General features: G+C 50.3%; 2 protein-coding genes across 6 annotated transcripts in view; one reads left to right on the top strand and one right to left on the bottom strand.

The window, feature by feature from the left end:
- Positions 1-1,898: 1,898 nt before the first annotated feature.
- On the top strand, positions 1,899-21,199 carry MEST. Of its 2 annotated transcripts, XM_006031837.2 has the most exons (11): positions 1,899-2,222; positions 5,472-5,551; positions 7,143-7,220; positions 8,017-8,153; positions 8,906-8,964; positions 9,581-9,621; positions 11,230-11,300; positions 11,819-11,920; positions 16,867-16,943; positions 18,144-18,207; positions 19,648-21,199. In XM_006031837.2, exons 1-11 carry the CDS (start codon positions 2,054-2,056, stop codon positions 19,763-19,765), a joined length of 996 nt encoding a protein of 331 aa, XP_006031899.2. In that variant the 5' UTR covers positions 1,899-2,053; the 3' UTR covers positions 19,766-21,199. The 2 variants fall into 2 exon arrangements, with proteins under 2 accessions (XP_006031899.2, XP_006031898.2); XM_006031836.2 differs by lacking the exon at positions 11,819-11,920.
- An 843-nt stretch (positions 21,200-22,042) lies between these two features.
- COPG2 (coatomer protein complex subunit gamma 2) overlaps positions 22,043-27,534 on the bottom strand; it is a 32,368-nt gene continuing 26,876 nt past the window's right edge. For all 4 annotated transcript variants that reach the window (XM_025213491.1, XM_025213493.1, XM_006031833.3 and 1 more), the window contains exons 18-24: positions 27,007-27,069; positions 26,735-26,874; positions 26,202-26,373; positions 25,064-25,161; positions 24,187-24,325; positions 23,705-23,803; positions 22,043-22,519 (exon numbers count right to left, since the gene is read on the bottom strand). In XM_025213491.1, the coding sequence (XP_025069276.1) occupies positions 22,389-22,519; positions 23,705-23,803; positions 24,187-24,325; positions 25,064-25,161; positions 26,202-26,373; positions 26,735-26,874; positions 27,007-27,069 (842 nt within the window). In that variant the 3' untranslated portion in view covers positions 22,043-22,388. The remainder of the gene's footprint in view (positions 22,520-23,704; positions 23,804-24,186; positions 24,326-25,063; positions 25,162-26,201; positions 26,374-26,734; positions 26,875-27,006; positions 27,070-27,534) is intronic.

Below are 27,534 nucleotides of genomic sequence, written 5' to 3'. Positions count from 1 at the left end.
TGCAGCGGTAAATCTGTTTGCAAGGAGTCCTGACTATGAAAGGTAGGAGCTGCAGCAGCGCAGGACTGAGGAGCACCAGGAAGAGCTGGATGTGAATCTGGAATAGCAGGAGTTGCTGCATGTTACGAAAGGGAGGAGCATTCGCAAAGCCGTGTGGGTATTGGCATGTGAAATGACAGGGGGTGTTGCAGCATAGGAGCGAAGGTGTACATGTGTGGATGCGAGGGGTTGGGATAGCTGTGGCTTGCGAAGGTCTGGGTGGAGCTGTATTGACCGAGGTAAGGGGTTGGAGCGGGATGCGGCAAAATTGGAATAGCAGAGGGTGCCAGAACAACCGTGTCTCAAAGGATCGGCCTGTTGTGAAACCTGGAGTTGGGAGTGGGACTTGACACCTTTGTAGAAGGACCTTTTTTGAATAACCAGCATGGTTTAAAAGTAAGAGGAGGCTTTTCTTTTAAATGTGTTGAGTTTAGACTTCGTAGCAGTAGAGGCACTGAGAGCATTGGCAGGGGATGGACGCAGCAATTAAATGCATAAGCGTCCCTTGCCGTTGGCTACAATCCCTGAGTAGAGCCATGAAGAGCTATTTACTGCATTACAACTATACCAAATGGCCACACGGCATAAATAATGGTGCAGAGGGCACAGTCCTGCTCCTATTAGAGCTGTATTTGGGATGCAGCTAATTCTTTTTCCATAGGCTACAAGTGAAGAAGATGAACTGCTTTGAAGAGTATAGAGCAGGAAACATGATAACCCATTACCGACCTGGGCTGGGTTTGAACTGGTGAAGTAGGCTGCCTCGAAACAAACATTCGGGATGTTTCCTGCCATTGCATTATCACTGCTAGGATTGCTGGTGTAAGTGTGGGAGATAGCCTGAACAGTACTAGTGGAGTATGGCTGTACGTGCTGTATTAGCCATCAGTGGTTGCTCAAGAAGGAAATCCTGTTTTCCCAGCCTCTCTCTGCTCAATTCAGCCTGTAATTTGTAGCCACAGGTTGTCCATACGAATGGTTGCAACTATTGCAGGCCTGTTCAACAAGCTCTTTTATGGTCTTCACAGCGTCACTGCAGTGTGGATGCCTATCTCATGCCCGGCTCAGATCCAGGAAGCAGAGGGTTTGCAACGGTAGCAATCTACAGGGAAGAGATACCTGCCAAATGTCTTAAATGGTGAACCATGTAAGGTTGCAGATACCATGTGAGATATAAGGGCAAGAAAGGCGTGAGGGTGGCTGCATTGCACCTTATCTAGCAAAGCATTTAGCAGCATTAAATGAGAGAAACCATGGCAGCTCCATGGTCGATATGAGCATGCAGGGGATGCTGCGTAGAGTGGTTGTGGAAGGGACAGCAGGGGTGTTGTGGGGCTGTCCCGGGAAGAGCTATTCCAACGGCCCAGCTGCAACGCCAAAACTTTTTTAAACATCATATCTACCCAAAGACCCTTGTCTGCCTATGTCCTCAGACCAACACGGCTACAATCAACAACCCTTTCCCTTTGATAGCTTTCTCTGGCCCAGTTTATCTTTCCTTCTGTAATCCTGCTCTGATCGTTAGGAATCCAGTAACCTCTTCCATGCCAAAATGCTCTTACTTTTCCTTGTACGCAGCAAGCACAAAATCCTCCAGCATAGACAAGGCTACTGATGAACTGGTGAATTCCTATTACTTCAAGGAGGTAAAAAGTGCAGAGCTATGTCAATGATCAGAAGCGGGCTGCATTCATGTGGGAGCAGCCGGCATCACCTTGTAGTTGCTACCCAGTTGTTTAGTTTGGTACCTCTTATGATGAACTTGGCTTCTCATTTTGTGGGAATTTTAAAGCTTTAACAGCAGCCTAAAAGTTTTGAAACAAACCTGCCTTGATACCTGAAGAACGTGAGGATCAGACTTTCAGAAAGTATGAAAGCGTGTTCCCGGGGGGTGCTGGGTCGTTGGGGTTGTCAGACTGAACTGATGGATGAGGCGGAACGAGGTGGACATGGGGAAGCTTGATGTGTCCCCTTAAGCCGGGTAAAGTGCGTGGGGCCTGCTAACCCTGTGCTCATGTTCTCCTGCAGGATGAAAGAGTGGTGGATTCAGGTGGGGCTTCTGAGTGTGCCGCTTCTGGCTGTCTACCTGCACATCCCTCCCCCAAAACTGTCCCCAGCTCTTCACTCATGGAGATCGTCGGGAGGATACTTCACCTACAAGGCCCAGAACATCTTCTACAGAGGTGAGGTTTGCTGGAGCTCTGCATCCTCTGTGGAGCCTCTGGCATGTCCGGTCAGTCGGGTAGTCCACAGCCTGTGATTGCCCAGCTCTGCAGGAGGCACATCATCAAACCTCTTTAGTGCCAAAAGTGCCTTGTTGCTCATAGATTTCATAGACATCAGGGCTGGAAGGGACTGCAGAAGATCATCGAGTCCAGCCCCCTGCCTAAAGGGCAGGAAGTCAGCTGGGGTCACAGGATCCCAGCAAGATAAGCATCCAAATGTCTCTTGAAGGCGTTCAATGTAGGTGCTTGAACCACCTCCGGTGGCAGGCTGTTTCAGACCCTGGGGTCTCAGACAGTAAAGAAATTCTTATGTCCAGCCTGAAACGGTCTTGCAGTAGTTTATAACCGTTCGACCTCATCATCCCATGGGGTGCTCTGGTGAACAAACGCTCCCCCAGATCCTGGTGAACACCCCTGATAAACTTATAGGTGGCCACCAGATCACCCCTGAGCCTGCGCTTTTCCAGGCTGAAGAGTCCCATGGTTCTCAGCCTCTCATCATACGGTCTGTTTTCCTGACCTCTGACCATGTGCATGGCTCTCCTCTGGACTCTCTCAGGCTTCTCCACATCCTTTTTGAATTGTGGGGCCCAAAACTAGACGCAGTACTCCAGCTGCGGCCTCACCAAGGCCGAGTACAAGGGGAGAATGATGTCCTGGGATTTGCTTGAGAAGCATCTATGGATGCAAGCCAGCGTTTTGCTTACTTTACTAGCTGCAGCATCGCACTGAAGGCTCATGTTCATCTTGTGGTCCATCATGACCCCCAAGTCCCTTTCATCCATAGTGCTAGGCAGTGTAGCACAGCTGAGCCTATAAGGATGCTGCAGGTTTTTCCTCCCAAGGTGGAGAACCTTGCATTTTTTAGTGTTAAACACCATCAGGTTTTCATCTGCCCATTTCCTGAGCCTGTCCAGGTCAGCCTGGATCGCCTTCCTGTCCTCAGGTGTGGATGCTTTGCCCCAGAGTTTGGTGTTGTCAGCGACCTTGGCCAGTCCGCTTCTGACACCAGTGTCCACATCATTAATGAAGATGTTGAACGATATGGGTCCCAGGACAGAGCCTTGAGGGGACTCCACTGGTCACAGGGCACCACGACGATTGACTTCCGTCAACCACCATTCTCTGGGTCTGACCACAGAGCCAATTCCCCAGCCAGCAGATCGTGGTGGACCCTAGGCTGCAGTTGGTCAGTTTTGCAAACACGTTATCATGGGATACCAGATCAAAGGCTTTTTTGAAGTCAAGATATATGACTTCAATCTCTTCTCCCTTGTCCAGGTGATAGGTCACCTGGTCATAAAAGGAAATAGGATTGGTCAGGCAAGACCTACCCGTAACAAACCCATGCTGCATATCCCTCAGGATGTTGCCATCAGCCAGTCTGTTGACAATGGCCTCTTTAATAATCTTTTCTAAGACCTTCCCCAGGATAGCAGTCAGGCTAATGGGCCTCAAGTTTGCTGGATCCACTTTCCTCCCTTTCTTGAAGATAGGCACCACATTGGCCTTCTTCCAGTCTTCGGGCACTTCACCAGAGCGCCAGGAGCTCTTGAAGATCCGTGCCACGGGCTGGGTTATGATGCTTGCTAGCTCCTTGAGTACCCTGGGGTGTAAACCATCAGGGCCGGCTGACTGGAAGGTATCCAGCCTCTCCAGGTGTTCCTTCATGAGGTCAGCATTGATGGAGGGCAAGGGATCTCCCTCACTCGGGCCTCCCTGTCCCGTCATGGGCATGGGTGTCCCATGGAACTGATGAAAGACCGATGCAAAGTACCCATTTAACGTCAGTTGTCAGTTACCCCATCTGGTTGAGCAGGGGTCCAATGTTGCCCCTGCTTTTCCTCCGGCTCCCCACATATCTGAAAACGGACTTTTTATTGTCCTTGATACTTGTAGCTAGTTGGAGTTCTGTCGCACCCCATTGCTGCTGGGCCTTTAGGCCCTTCTCCGTGGTGGCAGCGCTAAAGATTCACATTCACAGGCAGATGCAAAGAACAGCATCTTGAACTCTGGTGGGAAGGGGGTGTGTAGGAAGCTAGTGGTTAGGCAGGGAGGGGAGACCCCTTATAAGACACACGTTGGGGAGGGGGAAATAGTGAGAAAAGGAGGAATTGAAGAACCCAGAGGGGAGCAAGGAAGAGACGTGTGGGAGACAAGGGGCGGATCAGGGTGAGAGGTGTGTGAAGAGCAAAAAACAAAAATGGTCAAAATTTGAGAGATGCACAAAATGCTTAGGATGGCGGAGGGAGCCGGAGTCAAACGGGGACAGGAGGCAGAGGGGACGGATGGGAAATGGGTGAGATGGCAGAGGTGCTCTCCCTTCAGCATGGCGGGGGCTGGTCTGGAGCTCGGCTGGGCTCCCCCAGGCACGAGCCCAGCGGAAATAGGGAACCTAAAATGAGTCTGAAGCCAACTGGTAGGAAACCCCAATGACACACTTACCTTTGTGTGCGTGGTGGAAGGCAATGCTGTGCTGCTGGAGACACTGCCCTTGCAAACGAGACATAATCGTTACATCCTCCATATCCTTTAAGATCCCAGGGCACTTTTCTCAAGAGCAGCAAGGTTAACCCCACCAGTCTGGCCTGATTCTAGTTGTAATGACCGCTCCACAGCATATACCTGCTCCCCACGACACCGCAGGTATTGTTTGCTTCCTGCCGTATACCTCCGGCTGCTGCTACAGTTCATGCCGGAAGTGGCTGTACATGAATGGCTGGTAAAGCGATCCCGTACTACAGCTCCCGCATCCATTTCAGCATGCCTAGAGCAGGGAGATCCTTACGGAGGAAAGGTGCTGTGGAAACGGAAGAAGACTCTGAGTACCCCTGAGGTTGTGGGTGTACGCAGACAGGTGTGATAGCCTTGAGCGGAGAGCCCAACCGTGGTACTGTCTTGTGCACAATGCAAACTCTCTCCATCCAGTGCCTGGGGAACAAAAGCCCTGGTGACAGGGTTCGTACCCGCTGAGTTTTCTCGGAGTGGCAGAGACTTGAGTTTTTGTGTGTGAGGCTCTACAGATGGGTACTGTGAGGGAGCTCCGTGAATAGCATAGCTGATTATTAGTTAGGCACCAACCGGGTCCTTGTTAGCAGCACTCAGTTGTTGTCAGCATTAGGATCCTGTTACATTCCCCCGCGAAGCTATTTTAAAGGCCTCTTTGGGATGATGGTGCATCTCACTGGTGTCCTGTTCTCCCCCCAGATTCGACGGGTGCAGTTGGCAGCTCTGACATCGTCATTCTCCTGCACGGCTTCCCAACCTCCAGCTACGACTGGTACAAGGTGAGAGGAACAAGCAAGCACAGAGTGGGGACCGTGCGAGTCAAACCAGCCATTTGTGCTTTCCCTGGGAACTTGAGGGAGACCTCCCAGGAGAGAATAAGTGGACGTGTCTGATGGGGGAGAGATTGCAGAATGACGGGACTTCTCCCTTTGTGGTACCACGACCCTTAGACTATGGCAGTGTTTTTGTCCAGCCAAGTTACCTAGCCTCCCCCAATAGTGTGCTATTGCTGTAAAGCTGTGACCATCTCTCTCACTCCTTCCTTCATCTTCTCCCGCTTTTTTCCTGCCTTCGTCTGATGTCCCGTGCCCAAAACACCCTACCCATTTCATGTGCCTTCTTACACTCCCACCTCTCCTGAAAGTCCTTTCTACTCATTAATCCTTCAGTCCTCCCACTCCTGCATTTTTATTCCATGCTTTAAGTGGTCGTTCCTACTTGAAAGCCCCATGTTTGTTTCCATAAATGCACCACTTGAATGTGTAGCTTTCAGGGAAGCACCCTTAGATGCTGGGTTTTGTGAGATCCAAATTCATCTTTGGCTACCCAGGTGGTCCATCTCCTGCTGATGAAGGGTGAGGTGGAGGCTTCTCCTTTGTGACCTATGGGAATATGAATATGTCTAGAGATAACTTTGTAATGGCCTCTGATGGGGAGGGGCTACTGTGTTATCAAAAAAACTATGCTCCCTAACCCTTGAACCTTTTAAATATGCGCCACTGTTTTTTGTTGCAATGAGGTTGGAGCAGGGCAGGAAGGGAGATCACAACCACAGTGACCGAAGAGACGGTGGGCTGAGGTGCACTACCAAGGAATTGCCTTTGGACTATAATTTTTCACATATAACATGCAGCATTTCCCTGCCAAAATAAGCCCCTCCAAATTGGGGTGCGTATTTTAAGTGGGGAAGGTGTAGCTGTTGGCCAAGCACTGTAGCTTATGCCCAAAGCAGCAAGTGAGCTGCTAGTCTTGTCTTGATAAAGCTTGTGATGTGGGAGCAAAACTTTATTTACAGGAACTTATATAAAGAACTATGTAGAGTAAAGAACTAAGTTTTGCTGCTGTCCTTTGCAAGGGTCTGGGGCCCAACCGTGTGTAAGTCCTCCTGGAAGCACAGTGTCCAGGAAGCCTGGCTTTGCAGGAGACAGTCTGGTGCCACGTTCCCAGGAAGACTTCCTCTACATCACACAGTCTGCAATGACTCTGAAAACATTGTTTTTCTATGTTCTGCCTTCCAAAAACAAGGTGCCTGTTTTATTTGGGAGCATACTGTATGCCGGAAAATATGATATCTGCAGAATCAGGTCTTATGGGAGATGGAAGCTCAGGACCAGAGGGCACGCTCTGGTTTGCCAGCCTGGCAAACCCCACTGCAGGAGAGGACAAGTAACTCTTTAGAAGATGCGTTGGCTTCTTCCAGCGGAGAATATCTCCTGCCATTCAGTTTGTGCACACAAAATAGGCACCTAGAGGGGAGCTGTAAGGAATATGGCAGTGTAGAGCTGTCCAGGCTCCAGGGATATGAATGTGGCTGCTTCTGTGGTTGATTTTCCTCTCCCTCCCCACCTCCCTTCCCTGTTCTTTTCACAGATTTGGGAAGGGCTGACTCAGCGGTTTCACAGAGTGATCGCCCTGGATTTTGTGGGATTTGGTTTCAGTGACAAGCCAGTAAGTAGTCCTGACGGATGGGTCTGCAGTTCCTTTCGGAAAATGAATGTTAAGACCAAAGCTCATCCAGACAACTGGAATTGCACAGATGGGTTTGGAAAGATGGCTTTTAGTTAGTCGTGAATGCTGGCATCTGTTCATCTCTCAGGTTGCTTTCAGCCTTTCTCTTGCCTTAAGGCTATTGTTGTTGTATTCATTTTTTCAGAACAGAAAGAAAGATGCGAATTGTTAAATTAAAAGGGTAGAAAAATCAAACGTTGGAAATGGGACACGCTGCAGCCTGCCCAAAGTGCCCATGTTCTCTTGGGATGTTGACTCATCTCCAAAGCATGGTTTGCTCTGCTTGATCTATTAAAGAGACTTGTGGCAGATAAAGTGGTAGCTCCAGGCTACCTGCTTGGGATTACATTAGAGTAGGTGTAGCTTTGCAAACAAATTGCTGAGCAAATTTAAGAGCACTTAGCTCGTCCTCTTGCAAGCGTTTCACACATCACAGATCCTCGGAGGGAGTTTCGTTATCTCCCTTCTGCAGAGGCAAACTGAACCATGTGGAGGGTTCCTTTGGGCACAAAGTAAATTGGCAGGGACTGAGATGAGACCTCAAGCTGTTGGCTTTCAGTTCTGGGCTTGGAGGATGTCTCTGCGTTTGTCTGTGGACATGTGTGTGTCAGACATGGCCAAGTGCTGAATGTGGTTATACAGGGGCTCCCGCTGGCCCATTAAAAAAAACACCCAGTTTGTTTTTAGCTGATGAATGAAGTCACACAACCGTTCTCTCGCTTTGCTTCCTTAACAGCGGCCCCATCGCTATTCCATTTTCGAGCAAGCCAGCATTGTGGAGAGGCTGGTGGGGCACTTGGGCCTGCGAAACCACAGGATCAACCTCCTGTCTCATGACTATGGGGACACGGTCGCGCAGGAGCTCCTCCACAGGTCACTGGAAGCACTAAAGCTCTGAATGCTCTTCGTCGTCCTCTCCTCCTAGGGTCTAATTCCCTGAAGCTAAGTAAAAGTAAATGGTGCAGAGCCCCCTCTTTTCCCCATCCCACATATGGGCATGTTGGCTGGAGGTGGCGGTGGGATGCTGTGCTGATGGGCGCAGATTGATAGAAGGAAGGAAGCTCAGATACGGCTGCCACTGACTTCAGTGGGAGATGAATTCCCAGGTGCAGTAGCTGAGGCCTTGTCTAGCTATTTGCCCCGCTATTTGCTTATCTTGCTTCTCGGCCTTTGGAACCTGGAGGCTTATCAAGGCCATAACAAGCGCATGAGGCAAGCCTTTGTAAGCCAAGAGCTCCTGTCAGTCCCTGGTGACTAGGGCCAGCGTGAAACCCCAGCATATGGTTGTTTGCAGGTCCAAGGACTCTGAGGCAAACACTTTTTGCCCCCGTCAGAAAATATTGCAGCAGGTAGCAATATTTTGCCTTTTGCTCTCTGCTCGGAGTGAGGCAAGTCAGTGGCAGGGGTTTCTAAATGCCCGAACAAGGGTTAAAGTCCTGCGGTTGAGTCATGCGGAGACAGAGGGCCATGGCTATTCCTATTCTTATGGCTGCAGTCCTGTCTCTTGGGAACTTTGCTTCCCAGATCTTGTTTCCTGACATAGCAGCATCACTGTGATCTGTTGCTCGGTCTCTTTGTGGAACCAGCAAGGAATCTAACTCAGCATTTTGGTTTGCTCTCTCCAGGTACGAACATAATAAAACTGGAAGCATCTTGATCAACAGCCTCTGTTTGTCCAATGGAGGTAACCATTCTTGTTCAGAATAACAGGGCATGTGTTGGTGGGTCTCAGCCTGCTTGCCAGTGAATAGGGAACATCTCTAGGGAGGCTGCCGATCGGCCCTTTTGTTGGACGTTTAATCATGGATGCTGAGGACCGAGTGGGCCAGGGTGACTGAGCTCCCCTCTTGTCCCCAGAAAGGTCCCTGGGGGATAGCGCTGAAGCCTGTTGGTGCAGAAGTGAGGAGAAGCTTTCACTGCTTTGTCTCATTTATGCATAGATGGAAGCGTTAGTCTCTGGGGTATGAGGACAGTGCCCTAGACAGCACCAAAAATCACTCATGCCAGGAAAAGTAAATGGCTTGTCATAAACCAGAGGAGGGCTGAGTACCTGGTGCCTGCCTGGGGCATCTGCTATCTGTAGCAAAGGCATCAGCGCCTTCCCTTGCACTGCGCACAAAAATGAATGACAGGACGAAGTGATGAAGCCTGAGACTTAGCGACACCTGCTCAGTATGGTGGTTCCCAGTTGGTTGCAAATGCTTTTGCTGGGGCTGCTTGTGGGGATGGAAGGGGAGAGACTGGGAAATGTCAAAACGCAGCCGTTGTAATGACTGTGTCCGTTCTCTGGAAACTTTCAGGAATTTTCCCAGAAACCCACTACCCCAGGTTCATTCAGAAGGTGAGTGGCTTTTATGTCTAGCTTTACTGAATCGGGACTCCAGCGTCAGGAGCAAGGCTTGTGGGGTCAAGTTAGCATGAGGTGGGACATCTTTTAGAAACACATGAATTCTGCAAGAGCCGGGGGGTGGTTTTCCATCCAAGTTTGTCCAGAGCTAGTGCCCAAATCAGGCAATGGCTGGATCTGTTTCCCATGGAGGGTGGTGGTGGGGAAGTATTTAAGTTATAAAACCAGCCAGAGAATTATAGAAAATGAGGCTGGAAGGGACCTCAGGAGGTCACATCTAGTCCAACCCCCTGCTCTAAGCAGGACCAGCCCCAACTACATCATCCCAGCCAAGGCTTGGTCTAGTTGGGCCTTAGAAACCTCCAAGGATGGAGATTTCACCACCACTCTAGGTAACCCGTTCCAGTGCTTCACCACCCTAGCCAGTGTTTCACCACCATTTCTCTAGGTTTCAGAGATGCGTGATGCTTTCTCTGAAATCACACTTACAACCCCCGCCTCCTGTTCCAGTTTGGCCTCCGGCAGTTTTTCACAGAGAAGTGATTAGCTATGTCGAGCAGAAGGCAGGGTGGCACTTTATCAACTAAGTCAGAGAGGCATAAGCTCATTTTGGCAGATGTTATGAGCAGACATCTGATGAGGCAGGTCATCACCTACAAAAGCGTATGCCTTTCTGAATGAGTCTGCCTCTAAGGTGCCACCTTGCCCTGCCTTTCTGCCTTACCCAGTGATGCCTGCCTTTGTTTGGGGAGAGTCAGCTCCACGCCGTGGCACCTGCTCAGTGAAAACTTAGGAAAGCCCTGTCAGCTTTCACTTCTGTTATGGAGCAAGGGTATGTGCAATCTCTATATGCAAGGGTAACACTGGCAAAACTCAGGTCAGCTTCATTACACTCTTGCTTTGGAAAGCTCTGAGCAGCAGCAGAGGCAGGCAGAGGAGTTATTTCCTGGGGAAGAACCAAAACTGGAGGCTGGAGGAAGGGTAGAATAAAAGACATGTCAACCCTGTTGCAGCAGTTGAATGGCAAGGGAAGGGTACAATAGTGAGACTTTCTTTCTATGACCAGTAGGTTGTGGCTGAGTGGGAATGGGAAGAGGAAATGGTCTTTTTCTTTGTAGTAACAGTCACTAGGGGCTTGGGAGGGAGGGAGATCCAGAGCTATCAGGCACTGATGTGCAAGCCAGAATGCCAGCCCTATTCACATCAGTCGTGGGTGAGCTGTTCATCCCAGGTGCTGCCCCAAGACAGCAAACCCCCCTTCCTCTCCTGAAGCATCAGAAAATTCCCCCATGTTGGCCTCTGGCTTGTAAGCAGCTCGTCATTTCTTCCAAGTCTTGGTCCAAGTGTGTTGGCAGGAGATTCATGTGGGTCAAGAGATCAGTAGGCTGAAGGTGCTTTGTTGCAGCTTGCTAATACCTTTGAGACGTGCAGCAGCACAGTGCATTTACTCGGTGGCAGAGAGGAAATCCTACTCTCGATTCTGTAGAAAGGCTACAGAATGGACGTGGATGCTGGGATTTCTGGAAGAAAGACCCTCTGCGTAGGTGAGCAGCTGCCGTCGTCTGTGCTAGTGACTGTTTACTCCTTTTTCTTCTGGCAAAGCTTCTCAAGGATGGTGGCTTCCTGTCCCCCATTCTCACCCGGCTAATGAACTTCTTCCTGTTCTCCAGAGGGTGAGTTGATGTTGGACTTATTGTATGAGACAAGCCTAGCCTGACAGGGGGATGGAGTAACTGAAACCCAGAAAACACTCCTGCTTGTATCTTTTCAGACACTGCACGGCTAGTGCTCACACGTTCCACCCCGTGCAGGCAGTGGGTCCATGGGCAGTTCATGAATAGAGGCAGATGCACCGTGTTGAGCCACAGTTGAGCGAAATCCCTTTTAACACCCTGGCTTTTTGAAACCCCTTTCCTTCTTTCAAAGCTGCCTTACTTGAGGATATCTGCCAGGTATGACACTGTCCCTTTCCCAAGGGTGACTTCTGGTGCCCCACAAGAAGGTGGTCTACACTTAGCTTCAAATAAGAGTTGCGTCCTGTATTGAAACAGCTTCACAGAGCCATGGAAAATGGGCTGGCAGGGCCTTCAGGAGGTCCAACCCCTAGCTCAGGGCAGAATTTAAACCATCCTCTGTGTCTCCTGAAGTGCTGCAGGGATTTTCATGTGTCTCTGGATATTTCCCCCCCCAGGCTTGGGGCAGTCTTTGGACCATACACACAGCCTTCGCAGGCGGAGTACTGGGACATGTGGACAGCCATCCGGACCAATGATGGAAACCTCGTCGTTGACAGGTGCATTCCTTTAACTTCTCCATTGACCCCTCCTTGTCTGCAGCTGCTTCTCTTGGTGGCCAAGGTTTTCACTGCCAGAAACCCAGCCCTGGATGCATGTAGATGGAGCATGGAGGAGGAAGAGCCGGCAACCCAGTCCCAGCCAAAGTGTGCTGGCCAAATGCTTATTGCACAGTGATTGAGGTCTGAAGGGGAGATGGGCCATGCACTGTTAGGGTGGGCAGTGGCTGTGGAGAGATCACAGTCCACACCGAAGCAGTTTGAAGAGCTGTGCTCTTTTTAGAGGGGCAAAGCAGCACAAATGTCCCCTTGGATGGTGGAAAGCATCCGAGTGTGGTATAGGAGGCAGAAGTGCCCGAGTTCTGTCTCTGCCCCTGGCTTCTGCTGTGGCTTGGGCAAGTTGATTTAAACTACCTGCAAGAGATGCGGAAGGAGTTTATGCTTTTTCTCCTGCTTTCTGATGGGCCGTTTCCTTCAAGATAAGCTGAGAGGTTCATGTTCAGTGCCAAGAATGGTTCTCTCTGCTTGGAGTTTTCCCTTGGAGGATGTGGCAGTGCAGGTTATAGTCCCTCCAGCTCTCGTTTCAACTGGTAAGGGGTGGGAAATGCTCATTATTAACATGAGCAGAGAGGTAGGTGGCCATGCTAGCGTGAAGTCAAGGCAGATTTGCACCTGAGGCAAACCGAATCAGAGACGCGCCGGCTCTTGTGAGCAACGGCTCGCTTATGCACCTCTGATTCAGCAAGTCTATAAGGTGCAAATCTACCCCACCTTTCATTTAACTTGAGCTTTTCTTCCAGCTGTTTGGGTGGGAGCTGAGGCAGATACGCGGCAGTGAAAGGAAACAAGCAGGAGTCAGACACCTGAATGGAAATCACCTCCTTCCTCAGTTCATTGGGTTTCACTTTGATACCTTTTCACACAAACCTGCTCATTGTAGGGAGAGATTTGTAGGAAGATTGTACAAACCCCATGAAAGCCCAACGGCTTCTTTTTCTTCCACGTGGCATCTTCGGCTGCCGCGTCTGTGGAATGGGGCTCATTGCACTCCTTCAGTCCCTTGCCAGCTGCTGTGAGGAGTCGTTAAGCAGTATCTGTAGGGCATCAGTAAGGTATAAAGTGTCCGGTGTGGTGATAGCCTAGAGGAGGCTGTTGAAAGGACCCTGTCACAGTGCTTTTCATACAGAAGACAGGACAAGGTGGCACCTTGGAGACTAACTAGTTCAGAGAGACATGAGCTTTTGCAGGTAGAAACCTACTGTGGCACATACACTGCCGTGAATCCCATCCGTGACTCCTCAGTGGACAACTCAATGCTTTAATGGGAAAATCAGTGCAAAAATCTTTCCTCTAGGATTGAACGGCCGTCGGGCATTTGCCTTCTTCACTCTGCACTATGCTGTCAGAGGATCTCCCTTGCTGGAGGTCAGAAGAACCAGTCATGGCTTTTTTATTTTGTTCTGAAGATGGGCTACGATGCGCGGCCTTTGGCCACGCTGCCACTGGCCGTTTATAGTAGATCTAGCTGCTGCTAGTGGGAGCTGAGCCAACACCAAAAGGAGGAGATAAGAGGATTATGGGATTGATTCAGATGGCTACACTCGCCAAGTCTCCGAACTGAGACCAGCGCAGCCAAGACAAGGCAGAGATGTGCTTTGAAAGCTGGCTCCTACCCTAGAAACCCCGCTCCTATCTCCAGCCTGGTGTTAGACTGCTATGGGCTTTCCCTGGATTCAGTTGTACATCCCTCGTGCAGTCTGCTCGCTAAGCTTATTCAGTGCAGCTGTCCAGGCTCGGAAGGGGCTTTGCAGTCATAACAGCTGCGAACAATTTTAAATGCAAATTTTAGAGCCAGGAGGAAAATGTCGCGGCCTTCAGAAAGCAGTTTCGCAGCCCCGTAGCAGAGGCGCTGCTCTGATCAACGTAATGGCAGGTCTGCACCGCTCAGAGCAGCTGTGCTCAACATTTTGGCTCCTCGAGTTGGATGAGTGTCCCGGAGCCCTGCGCATAAGGATCAGGACCCTCCCGTCTCACTTCTGCATGCCAGGTTTGGGCCCCAACACCACCCCTGCCTGCTGGGTTTGGGCCCTGGGGGGACCTGGCCCACCCCTTCCCTCTGGCACTGCCCCCTCCCACTCCCACAAGCCAGAATTGGGGCCTGTGGGCCTGGTGCTGCCCTGTCCCAGCCCCCTACATCAGGCCTGACCCCGAGTGCTAGGATCGGGCATCCAGTCCAGGGCTCCTCGTGGATCTGGACATTCAGCAGCAGGGGAGCGGTGCCTCTGCTCCCTTGTTGCCAAATTTCCGGAGCTGTGCAGGCCAGATGTGGTGTGCAGCCGGGGTCAAGCGCTTCTGGTGTAGAGGGATGCCAGCCAGCTCAAAAGTAGTAAAGCTGTGTTAGCGTGGTGGGAAACAGGGCTAATTAGCTCAGTGGAGAGCTGTGCACGCTGTATCATCTCCTTGCCAGCTTGCTCGGGTCTCTGTGAAGTCTTCAGAACAGTTTGCACAGGAAGGTGGAACCAAATGTCGCTGTCCCTTTTTTCCCCTCTCTCGCTCCCGCTTCTCAGCAAGGGGCCTTAACGCTGCCTCCTCCTCAGGCAATCAGGGCTCATGGTAGAGGTGATCTCTTTTATGAGACCAACAAGATTTTTGCAAAAAAAATGTTGTTTAATTGCAAGCTTTCGGGCACAAACCTCCTTCATCAGGCATCGGAGAAAAGATTGCAGAAGTTCTCCTGGGCAGACGTGAAAGTGCATATTCTATAGAATTTCACAGAGGAGTCGATTGCTGGAAAACTCCTCCTCCGGGCAGCAGTTTTTAGCTGGTAAGGAGCCTCTCACCTCCTGTGAGGATCTGTGCTGATGCAAATGACCTTGAAACAAAGACAGAAGCAGGATCTCAGGTTTCAGGCGGTCCAAGTTGCTTCCTCCTTGGGAAAATATGAAGATTTCATTTAAAAAACTGGCTCAAATTCGATATCTTCCATGTGTCAAGTATCCAGGTTGTAGCCGTATCGGTCTAGAGGAAAAGGCAATCGGGGCCCATGGTAGAGGTGATCTTTTTTATAGATATAGATATCTTTTATAGAGCTATCACCAAAGGCAATCAGGGCTCATGGTAGAGGTGATCTCTTTCATAGGTATAGATATCTTTTATAGGAGATATCTCTAAAAGAGATCACCTCTCCCATGAGCCCCGATTGCCTTTTCCTCTAGACCAACACGGCTACAACCTGCATACCTGCCTCCTCCTCAGTAAACTCAAACCATTTCCTACCTAGGCGCGCAGGCAGCTGAGAGCTGAGGGTCCGTCCGGTAATTTGACTGCAGGAGCTATCAGATCTGCTTTTCCGCGACTCCACTTTCAGCAGGCTAATTACCTCCTTTCAGGCAGTGCAAGAGCAGCGACGCGTTCAACAGATCCCGATTCAGGCCCTGACTTGGGGAGCTGCACCGATGGCTGCAGTAGAGGAGCTGGGGCTTTGTTCGAGTGGCTCAGCGGTAACCCGCAGCTCCAAGCTCTGCTGTGGCCCACTTGTTTCAGCAGTAAGGACAGTACTTTGCAGGCAGCACGCAGCTCTTTTAGGGCAGGGGGGAGCTCAGTTGTTCAGGTTAATGGGTTCATCCATGTAGCGGAAGGTGAGTGCTTCACCTGGGCCGGTTGGCACCATTATCCTCCGTTACGGTTGGGATTACCAAGGACAAGGCAAAGTGGTCTAGTTCCCAGCCCCGTGACTGGGACACTGGAACGTGCTCACACCTCCCTGGGTTTACGGTGAAAGGAAGTGGTGTTGTGTTACACGTCTCCACTGGAGCGCGGTGCCGGCGAAGATGCTTGCAGCAGGGGCGTGGGTGCTGCCACGATGGGGCCTTTTGCAGTCATTATCTCCTACCTCCTACTCCTTGTCACCCCACAGCCACTGCTCCAAACACGAACACAAGGTGCATAAATGGCTTGCTGGAAACTGAGGCCAGCAGTGTCCCGTCCAGGAGCAGCTGTCGAGACCAGGAGGAGCAGGCCATGTGCTATCCAGGCCTGGTAAAGCCTCCTCTGAAACAGGGAGATGCTAATCAGATCCTGCCTGCGTTACTGAATAGACCCAACATGTGACGTCCGGGGTTAGCCCCTTGGATGCTGTGTCGTGGGGGACCGTACAATCCACTCAGCATCTTCGGCTTTTTCTTCTGAATAGTTGGTCTCCTCTTTCAGGCATTGTTTTTACTGCCCCTTCGGACAGTCTGAGGCGAGGTCCAGAAAGGAGGACGGTGCTTAGAGTCAGGTCCAGAACAAGGCTGAGCAGACAGGCTCTGTTCCCAGCTCTGCCAAAGAAATGTTTGTGACCCTGGGCGAGTCTTGGGGACTGAATGCTCCAGGGGTGCTGAGCCACTGCGTGTCCCATTGAAACCAACAGGCATCATAGTATTATAGAGAAGTAGGGCCAGAAGGGACCTCCAAGGGTGCTGGATATGCAGCCCTCAGTCTGAGGCTGCCTGGTCCATGCGAAAGGAAGGATAATGTCTGATTTACAGGGCAGGAGTGGTTAGCACCTTGTTTGCAAAGGGCTTCACGATCCTCTGATGGAAGAAGAGAAGGCAACGCAGAGCAGATCCTTCTGCTGCCGAGGCTCAGCCAGGATAGTGCCAGGTGGATATAGCTCGTCAGGGCTATACACGTGTTGCGCTGTGCTCTCTGATCTCGGCAGGGTTCGTCTCCACGTGCCCACCCCACTGTCAGGGCAGCTTGGTACCCATGCTAGCAGCATCAGATTTGGGGATGCTGTTCTCAGGACAGCCGGGGCATTGCCCTCCAGCTACGGGGCCAGAAGTCAGCACCTGCTCTGGGGCAGAGGGCTTCAACCTCCAGGACTCTGACTGAATTGGGCTGCACCGGGGAAGGGAAAGAAAATACAGCTGTGGTCTCTCCTCACTGATCTCCTTGTTCTCTAGTATTTTACAGTACATAAATCAGCGGAAGAAGCACAGAGACCGCTGGGTCGGGGCTCTGGCCTCCACCACCGTCCCGCGTGAGTAGGGAGCCAGTCCCTTTGGTTTATTAGGTTGGGAGAACTTCTCGCACGGGGTCTCCAAGACAGGGACCAGCCTCTCGCTCTGACCTTCCCCCGGTCAGACAGGGGCATGGGGATTTTGGTCCCTTGTGACACAAAAAAATCTATTCGCTTCCCCCAGCCGCAGTGGCTGGAAGTTGAAGTTGGACAAATCTGGCCTCGAAATGGGGTGGAGGGTGACAACCATGGGAAGAATTGACTGCTGTCGGTGGAGTCTCTGTCACTGGGGATTATTCAGTGCTGTTGAGCTCATCCTAAAAGAGATGCCCTAGCTCAAGCAGGAGCTGATTTGGAGAACTCCTGTGGTCTGGGCTGTCCAGGAGATTAGGCTAAATGGTGACAATGATGCCCTACGAGTCTTGTAATTAGCTTCCCAGGTGCCAGCTTCCAGCAGGAGGATCTGGGCTACACGCCGACTTTATGGAAATGGGGGACCCCTTCCCTAGCTTGCTCCTGTGGCCTTTGGTTAAGGGCAAGTGAGATGCGAGGGTATCCAAACCTCAAAGCCTCTGGGCTTGCACGTAGGATGCCCGCAAATGAATTTGGGAATATCTAATTTGGGAGGATACTTGCTGGCTGTAGCGCCACATATGGTGTTTGAACAATTGAGTGTTGCTCAGTCGAGAGGATTCAGGACTGCTTTGGCTCATTTGACCTGGAATATGAAAAGTTTTCCAAAAACTCTCCTGAACTTACTCCATGAATACAGATGAGGCCATGCAAGGTTCCTCATCCCCGTAGAGTTTGTTCTCCCCCTTGCACAGCTACGGCGTGCATGCCTACTCCTCTAACCACACTGGTCCAGGGTATTTCCAGCTTGTCAGAGCAGACAGGGCTGGAGTGGCCCAGCTTCTTCGGAGCGGAGGTTCCCCTGCTAGTGTCCGCTCAGCCTGTATGTTCCAGTGCGACAGGTGCAGTCACAACCCCTCCATTTTCAAAGACCTTGCCGCACTGATGCCCGTGTCTGTGCACCAGGTGCTTCTGCCCCGTTCACCACACAAGATGAACTGCCCGCTTCAGGCTTGTCTGACGCACCAGGCCCTTTCGAGGTCACAAATGCTCTACCCTCCACCAGCTGCTGGCTTACTCAGGCAGGTAAAGATAATGGGTCAGGAACATCCTGGTGGATAAAGCTGTGTCTGTGCTTCTTTCTTGCAGTGCATTTAATCTACGGGCCCCTGGATCCTGTGAATCCGTATCCAGAGTTTCTGCAGCTTTACAAGTAAGTTGTCGCCATGTACTGGGCAGAGCTAAGGATCGATTTTGGTGCAGGGGCTGCTGTGTTCAGCCCCGAGTTTTGATTTCCATCTTGCCCTTGGTCTTTCCTCCTCACTTCACATGGTTAGAAATCAATGGCTACACCCTCATGAATGACAGTCGTGTAGATGCCCAAGCGTGCTCTGCCTCTTTGTTGCCATCCCCCTTTTGAAAGCCACGCAGCTTTGCTTCTCCTTAGATCAGCGGCTCTCAACCTTTTTTAGACTCCCGGCACCTTCATGAGCTTTGATTGAGGTGAACAGGTGTGTAGCAGGATTCGCAGATTGGAGGAATCTGATGGGCCATGGCATGAAAACTTGTGCTGTGGTGACAGGACACAAGAAGAAAAAAAGGAGACCCCTCAGACAACCCCTCTTAGTTTTCACTCATTTTTTGAGTACAGAAAAACAAGAGAGCAATTCTTCTGTTGCAAAGAACACAGCAAGACCCCAACGGGACGGACTGGTTTTATTACTCTGGATTCCTCTTTGAAATCTCCAGGTTCACCTTGTGAATCCTGTCTGTGTGCCTCCCAGTGCTCCCTGCGGTACCCTTGAAAAAATCTCAAGGTACCCGGTTGAGAATCGCTGATTTAAATTCATAGCAAGGCACGTGATTTCTGAAGGGTCACCACTGCCAAGCACTGAACGTGCTGTCAAACAGAGCTGGAAGTCTCTTCCCACTGACTGAATTTAGTATGGGGTAAAAGTCTCCAGGTCAGAGAGGAGAGTCGCAGAGCTGTTTTGAAGGCAATCCCTGGAACGTGGAAGTGATCTGATGGGTTAGTTTTGTCCCAGCCCTTGCTGCTAGCGATCCCATCAGCTGAAGGAACTGCTGTTTGCCAGTCAGATCAGACAAAACTTGAGGCTCTTGCTCTATTTAAAAGGGTCAGTTAAGCACCCTCACTGCGGGCACTGTGACACATCATGCATTTTTAATCTCCCAGCTTTGACAGCCAACATCAAGTCAGGTCCGCTTCCAGCTTCTACAGCATCACGTTACAGATGCTCGGTACAAAACAGCTCTCCACTGGAACACACAGTTGCCCCACCTGCACAAAACCATTTATTTTGAACCAAATAAGCAGTGGCTCAAGGTTCAGCCATCTCAGGACTCCTTTTTACTGCCGTTTCACTTCAGCAGTGAGGGATGTAATCTAGGTACACCTGAAGATTTGGCCTTTTGCCAGCTATTGCATTGGATCATGCTCATGTAAAAGCACACAGCCTCCCTGGATCAGGGTAGGATGGCCAGCCTAGCAGGAATAGCACTTTGGTTAAAAATGGCCACTGTATCACAAGACCCCTCGTCATAGATGAGGCATCTACCCTCTCCTGGCAGCCTAAGCTGCCTATGCCACATACCCCAGTTCCCGTGCTTAATGTTTGTTGCATTCTTCCAACAGGAAGGTGCTTCCTATGTCCACGGTCTCAGTTCTCGATGACCACATTAGCCACTATCCACAGCTTGAGGATCCTACAGGCTTCCTGAACGCATACTTGAACTTCATTAACTCCTTCTGAGCACCAGCAAACTCTGGCTCAGGTCTGCTCTCCATTTCTGAACCAGGCAGTGGTGGAGCAGATGCAGACTTTGTTTCCAGATCGGGCGCTTTAAGGCTTTTGGATCAGGCCGCGACATCCATGTTTACATCTGAACCTTCTGAATGTGGGGAGGACAAGCTAGCAGGATGGATGCTGTCTGCCTTCCTACGCATACCCAACCCATTTCCTATCCTGACAGAGCAGCTGGGCACCAGGAAGTGAGAATGGGGTTGTATAGGGGGGCAACATCTCTCAAGTTGCTCTGGGAGTCTTTACCCGTCTTACCCCCAGAAGATGCTGCAGGAAAAGTAGCTCTTCATTGGAAACCACGCACCAAATAGCTTGTTTCCAAATCCTAGCCACGCGTCTTTTCTCCTCCATGCGTGCATCAAACTGAGCTGTTGCACAGACAAGGTTGAAACAACTTGTCTGTGTTGTTTTAAAGTGTTACTAACCCTGAGTGTCAGGATTTAAAATACATGAAAGCAATCTAAGGGCTTATCAACACTGAGTGTCCTTCCCTCGTTGAAGCAGCAAACCCCTCAGTCCCTAGACAGTTAAATTGCTGCGGCTGGCAGGTCAGTGTAGACCTGCCCCAAGGCAGCACCTTGGCTTCTTGCCATGCACCCAGTTTTGCTAATTTTCAGTGCCATCAGGCAGTAATGAAGAGGCCTGCTCTAACCCATGCTGGCCTACAAGAGGTCCATATGCTCTGCTTTAGCACAGTTGAAGCATCAGCCTGAAGCACAAAGGGGTGTGGGCTCTTTCCTAGCTTTACTTTCAGCTAACTTGAATTGCTAACAACAACTGCAGGACTGGCAACAGCATCACCAGCGAGTTCTTCTGGGCAGCTGCTACTTAAAAATCACAGGTTTGCTACTTAACCCATTTTCCTAGCAGGGGCTGGGAGAAATGACCGAGAGCTTCATTCACCCTGGTTAGGTAAGCAATTCCACTTTGATTCTGCAAACCGCACGTAAAGTGCTTCCTGTGCCAATGAACAACTCTTAAGCCCAGCTCATGAGGAAAAAAACCCCAACAACTGGCCCCTGACAACTGCACGAAGGACATCAGTGTCTGTTTTTAAGAGGCAGGGCATTTAACTAGGGAGCACCAATGCTTTGCTTTAGGCTTATGCGTGAGAGGGGTAATTCATAACCCAATTTAACCTTAATGAGGCATTTAAATCTCTAGGCTTTACCTGGTTTTGGTCCAAAATGCATGCTGTATGTTGGAGGCAAGAATTCTTGCGGGTGATATTTTTTAATCGAACTAACTGCATGGTTAGGCAACACAGGGAGTGTGTACACATTCAAGTCATAAAATCAGAGGACCAGAAGGGACCTGCAAGATCACCGAGTCATGGGCAGGAGGTTATTGGGCTCAAAATGATCTAGGAGAATTCTTCCAGGTTTGTTCTCTTGGTAGAAAAAAAAAAAAAAAAAAAAAAGGTTACCCATAACCACAGGTAGACATTTGAATGCTGAAGCTCAGCAAGCATGCCCTGCAGGCTCCCTTAGTCTTCCTGATGACAGATGGCAGCAATGCAGAGATTATCTGCCCCAGACTGCCCATGGTCAACTTGTGTTATTAGCATGTACAGACATTTGTTCTCTTAAGAGAAAGGCTCCTGGAAGTAATTTAACCCTGGGGTTGATCCCAGGTTATTTTTCTCCTGGAGTGGTCATTTTCATTCTGGGAGACAAAACTTGGACATGTTTCTCTTGGGACAGTTATGATTTTCCCCAAGAGAAACTGCATGTCTGCAGGAGACCTCAGGCAAGCTTGTGGGCATCACAGTACCCTTTCCTCAGGCCTCTGGGAGATAACACCCACAAGAATCGCTGCCTCTCATATTTCCTGGACCACCATGGCAACACCATCACCTCAACACTACCAAAATATTCTGTACGTTGGTCTTTTTCCACAGAAACGGGGGTGGGGGAGGAAAGACTCATTAAGTTGATTCTAAAGCTGCCTCAAGAGCTATCGCTTTGTGAAATTGCTGGGATCTTCAAATACCCTTCAATAACAAGAGTTTCCTGTTGAATGATGGGGTGTACGTTTGTTGGGCTGCTTTTCCCGTTCTGAACTGAGGTTTATCACAAGCTCAACCGAGCTTCTGGAGTTCTCTTATCCCAGGACTGAGAAAAGCTAGAGCAACAGGCATGGATTAGAGAGTGTGCACTACTACTGTGGTAGTGTAGAGACTTTATTTTACTAGGAGCAGTTTGAATCAGGAATCCCACAACTGTGAACTGGAAGAATCCATGTTTATTTTCTGTTATTAAAAATCTCTTTTGACAAAAGTCAGACTCATTGGTTTTTATCCTCTACCAGGTGGAGAAACTTCCCCATTCTCTACAAGAGAGGCAATAAGTTAGGCAGGAATGTATCGTGACCAGAGAAGGGAGGAGAGAGAGAGAGAAGCCGGTATTAACCGGCCAATGCCACTGTTACTGTAACATACAAAATATTTACCAAATTGAGGAGTAAAAACTACATGCAGAAGGAGACAGGTGTTTGAGGCACCAGTGTGGGGCCCGCTGGTGGAGTCCCAGCCACAGGAACTAAGTGTTGCACTTGACAGCCTATCACGGACTTAGCCAACAGAGGCCAAGATTACATCAACAGGCGTTTCCTCTTTGCTCCTGACAGTCACCTGCATGGTCACACCATCTCCAAGGGCGAGCCTGGACCTCACCAGGATATCATGGCCTCCTCTGTACACACCTGGGGATAAAATTATAGAGTAATACTAGAGCAGCTCAATCAGCGATTTGGAGCCTGGAAACCTGACTGCCGTGCATTCACAACCTGGCTAATGGAGGAGCCAACTGAAGTTTTAGGTCACCTCTGGAACAAGTGGTTGACAGGTAGCAACAACATCCAGATGGATGCTGTTCTAACAGACTGCTAGGACAGACCGAGGGTGCCCGACTTAGGTTAGAAACCAACCAGCCAAAGCTAACGGCCTTTCCGTGAAAAAGTGAATCTCCTTCCTTTTATGCTCCATGAGCAGAGCTACTCGGAGCTCCATGCCATAGGCAAGAGAGGACGGAAAGAGGAGCCTGGAGGGGCTCCGCCCAGTGGCCCTTTGTGACGCTAAGCTAAACTAAATGGCTCAAAGACAATGGACAGCCAGGTCCATAGAGGTAAGGCCTCCAAGCGCTGGCTTAGACTGCTCCAGACCTTTCTGAAATGGATGCATAGACTCACAGGGCTGGAAACGACATCTAGGAGGGCATCTAGTCCAGTCTCCCAATCATCTAGTCCGTAGGCAGACAATCATCTAGACAAACATCTAGTCCATATGCAGACACTTGTGGGAATCTCTATCCAACTCCAGCAGATGTACAATCTGGCCTGCAGGTTTAATATTCTAATCTACCATTAGCTTCAGTGCAATTTTGCACAATATAGCCAATAGCAGAGTAAGAGGGCATAAGAGCTTTCTAGAGTCCTTCCAACTTCAGGGATTCCCAAGAAATGTGGAGTGCAGCCAAGTACAACAGCAGCTCTCAGTTCCTGGGACATCAGGATGGACTTTGGTGAGCAGGAAGAGTGAACTAGGAAGTGCCCCGATGCATTGTGGCCTCAGACTCACAGTGGGCAGAGAACTCAATCTACAGGGCACCTAATCCACAGGTTAGTCTCTTTAATACCCAATGGAAAGAGCAGTGTTGGAAAAGGCATGTGCCAAACAGTATCCCTCGAAGGCAACAGGTCCCTCGTCCGTCAGATGGATCTTGCCTTTCTATAGAAGGGTCTCAGAAAACAGTTCTGTGCCCTACTGGAGCATTAACTGCCAGGACAAGTCTGCATTGCAGGGGGCGCATCATTAGTTCCTCAATAGGAGGACGAAGCAGGGAGTGAGGGAAGCATGGAAACATGAAGCCCACTGGGGGCAGTACTTACCGGCAAGATAGAGCGTGTGGGCATTCTTGTTCTCTGGCACTTTGTCCGACCTCTCGCAGGGCTGCATGCCCAGGAACTTGACGATGTTATTGACAGCTTCTGTAGTCAAAGATTGAAGGAGACTGTTATTTGCACCCGGTCTCTGCTTACAGGAACCCTGGCACTGAAGTGGAACACTTCTAGTTCACCGGACCTTCTCCAATCACCATGCAGCCAGCACATTGTGCTACCTGGGTGAGACCTCTCTGCAGTCTCCCCACCTAACAGTGCCTCTTCTGCCAGGGGCAGCTTAAGACTATAACCCTCCCCAGTCTGCTGCTGTTAGTGGTTTCTTGTTGCTCCCAAGCCCGACATTAGCGCATTAAACCCTGCTGCTGGATCACTGAGATACTAGCCTCTACCAGACACCAGAAGACTCCCACCAAGCAGGGCAACCATTGCAGCTGGGTCACCAACCTATTAGAGCAGGGGGGCTGTCTCACCGTCTAAGGTTTTAATTGAGCTGAGAGCAAAGGTTTCCTCCTTCTCAAAGTCATCTCCCACTTCCTCCCAGGCGGCAGCAAAGTTGGGCTTCAGGACCTTTTGAATGTGATCGGACACTGTCACCTCCAGGTCTTCCAGCTGGGAGAGAAACAAGGGAGGTGTTCGGCTGTGCACGGTTACACTGCAAGGCGACGATTCTTTGCAAGGGGAAAAGTTGGGCAACAGCTCTGCCTAGAATTATTTCTGATACAACCCCAGTGGGCCTGGCTCTCTCTCTCAGGACTGCCCACTAACACAGGCCCTAGATAATAGAGGGGCAGCCCCACTGGTGGCCACTAGTGAGGCTTAAGACTGTTAAACAATTACTTCAGGGAGGCAAGAGTGCATTGGTAGAGGGGACATCCAGCAAGCAGGTACCAAGGCAGCTCAGGGAGAGGCGAACGTGCCTAGACTTACTCTGGAGGGTCACTTCCAAGCAGCCTTCAGGCCGCCATGGTCGTGAAGGAGTTTAGGCCGTGCCCAGAAGTGTAATAGGCACGTTGCTGAGGCCATGGAGAGCTAATCCAGGGCCCAGACATGCCGGGAGAGAACAGAAATGCGCAGGGGCAGGAGGAAGGCTGGCAGAGGGTCACGCAGAGAAGACTAAGTTGAGTCTCCGTCCAGCTTCTGCACTCTAGCACCAAAGGCTGTTTGCTTTCGGCAGAAGCGGGAGGTTTGGAAAGGGATCGGAATAAGATGAGGGGCTGAAAGCTGGAGCAGTCTGGGGATGGAAACAAAGGAGAGTGTGAAGTAAAGGAGACGGCCAGCTGGCTTGGGCAGCTGTGCTCACAACCCCCAAGTGACGGGCAAAACACCCAGGCTCTACAACAGACGTACCACGTATTCGTCATCGTAGCCGTCATCTTCTGGGACCCTCGTGTTCGGGTCGCAGTCACGGACTGTGAACTTCATCGTGCAACTGAAAGTACAAGCAACTGGTGGAGGGAGAGGGAAGGGAGAGCACGTCAGAGCGTGGGGAACACAGCGTCCTCCACCCAGGCCGAATACTGGAGCCCAACGAGGGACTAGGAATGGCGGTATACCTGGCCCATCCCCAAGCTACAGGCACAGCACAGCCTGACTGTTACACTCAGTTTAAGGTCAGGGGAGGCTCCCGGATTAGTGATATGCAGAAGCGAAAGCACATGGGAGCCAATGATGCTTAATACTTTGGAGCTAGGTCAAAGTAGAGTCAAGAGCTGTTGGAAATCAGACAGACTGAACCAGAGACATGGGCCCTTACTCAGGGATTCAGGCTAACTGTAGTAATCTCCAGTGACAATCAGGCCCCAGCCTTGAACATTCAGGTGAAACCAAATCCAGCCTCAGTGGGGTTTTCACTAAGTGCAAAGGCAAGACTAGTCCCCTTCTCTGCTGGGAGGGAATTCTCTCATTCCCCAGATTCACAGAGATTTTAACCCTGTGGCTGAGGGGGGACAGCTACCATAGAAGAGCTACCCTGCTTTTACGCTGGGGCCCATCTTGCTGGCATCTCAGTTATGCGGGGTCTGCTCCTGTATGTCATTTCACCAAGTGCCCGTACATCCAACGTGCAGCTCTGATAAGCTCCTGGCAACAAACCCTTTTCTCCTGGGTTGACTCCAGATTCCTTTAATTGTCTTTCTTTTTCAATCATCCACTGGAGTGATAGCCAGGTCAAAAGTGCGCATATATCGACTAAAGCTCAGTCCTACACAAACGCTAAGCAGACTGGCTACTTGAATGAGAAAAGTAGCAGAATCTGACATGCAGGGTACACAGTAAATGAGCACAATGTGAACAGATCAACTGAGTTTAGATGACGGATTGTATCGGATGGTTTGGATAGGGCTGATCCTGCCTCAGGCAGGGGAGCTGCTGGAGGTCCCTTCCAGCCCTGCTTCCCTAGGAGTCGAATGAAATCTCGCCAGGGATCGATTCAGAATTCGTTCGAGGGGCTGACATAAGCGAAACGTCCTTCCTTCTCAATTGGTACCTGCAGCAGGATCGTCCTGGGGCAGCTGCACAAGAGTGTAGCACATGCCCGGCTGGTTGTAAGGGAGGTTGGCTGCTGGGATGTAGCAAATGACATCGTAAGCATCCGATGGCTCCATCTGCACAGTGACCTTCTCCAGTAACTGGTCGTTCAGGGTGTTTGTGCAGTCAAACTGCAGGAGAGAAGCAAAAGAGGGGTGGGGGCTGCGTGTAGCAAAAACGTTTTTTGCAGTCAGCTTTTTCCCTAGCTTTATCTTGCAATGGCATCTTCTATTCACTGACCCCCACTCTGCTAGTTGGGGGAACTCTTAAGAGCAGACTGGATCATCTCCTTGTTTTGAGCCTCAGAATAAGTCTGCCAGCCCCAATGACAAGCAACCTGAGGCCTCTATCACTCAAAACTCCCGATTCAGTCAGGTTACAACAGCAAGCTCCCACCAGGACAGGCTATTCTCCTCCAACATGCACTAAATGCCAATACATTTGCAAGAAGCCCAGGTGTCAAAAGGAGTCCAGCCAAGGGGCTCAGCTTACCTGAAAAACTATGTGATCGGTGAACGTGTGCTTAATACAGCGAACGAAATACTCTGTTTCAGCTTCTGTAAGCTGCATGGACTCAGACGACTTAAATAATGGTCCCAAGTTCTTGAATTCGGGAATGGCAGCAAGTTGTTCTGCAGAGAAACAGAAACTCAGGCACGTTTTAAGGAAAAGTTTGGTAAAAGTCACCTCTTCCCTGCGTGAGAAGACACAGCACACCAGTAACACCTGAAGCATGAGACCCCCCCCATCCTTTCAGCCCATACCTTGGTATATGTCCTGGCGAGATGGTGCGACTTTCTCTGGCTTGTTGGTTACTAGTGCAATTTCTGCAAGGAAAGAAGCAAAGATACCACTGTTAAGTCTCTTAAAAGAGATATTTGAGGCCCCCTGGATGGTCTTCCACACAGACTCACTAAGCAGTCGTGCTTTCTGCAGCAAGCTGTTTCTGATCCGAGTTCTTGGGCCTGCTAAACATGTCTCCTGTGCTCCGCCCAGAAGAAAGATTCCCGAATTCAAGTACCAGGATTCCCCAAACTTAGTCTTACACCCGGTTGCAGTGAAACACCAGGAATGCACATCTGGCTTTGACACAGCTGCTCCAGCTACCATGTGTCAAACAGCAGCTGAGCTGGGATGTATGAACTAGAATCCTTTGAAACAAGGCTCCCATTTCTAACAAGACTCTAACCTGGCATCTAACCTGTTCCCAGGAGACCATATAGGTAGGGTAACTGAAATCACTGCTTCCTGGAGCTCTCGGATCAAATGGGCAGGGCAGAAGGGAGGAAGAT

This window comes from Alligator sinensis, unplaced genomic scaffold (assembly GCF_000455745.1).
Source record: "Alligator sinensis unplaced genomic scaffold, ASM45574v1 scaffold888_1, whole genome shotgun sequence".
Taxonomy (NCBI): Eukaryota; Metazoa; Chordata; order Crocodylia; family Alligatoridae; genus Alligator; species Alligator sinensis.
This window is presented reverse-complemented; position numbering and strand designations above follow the sequence as displayed.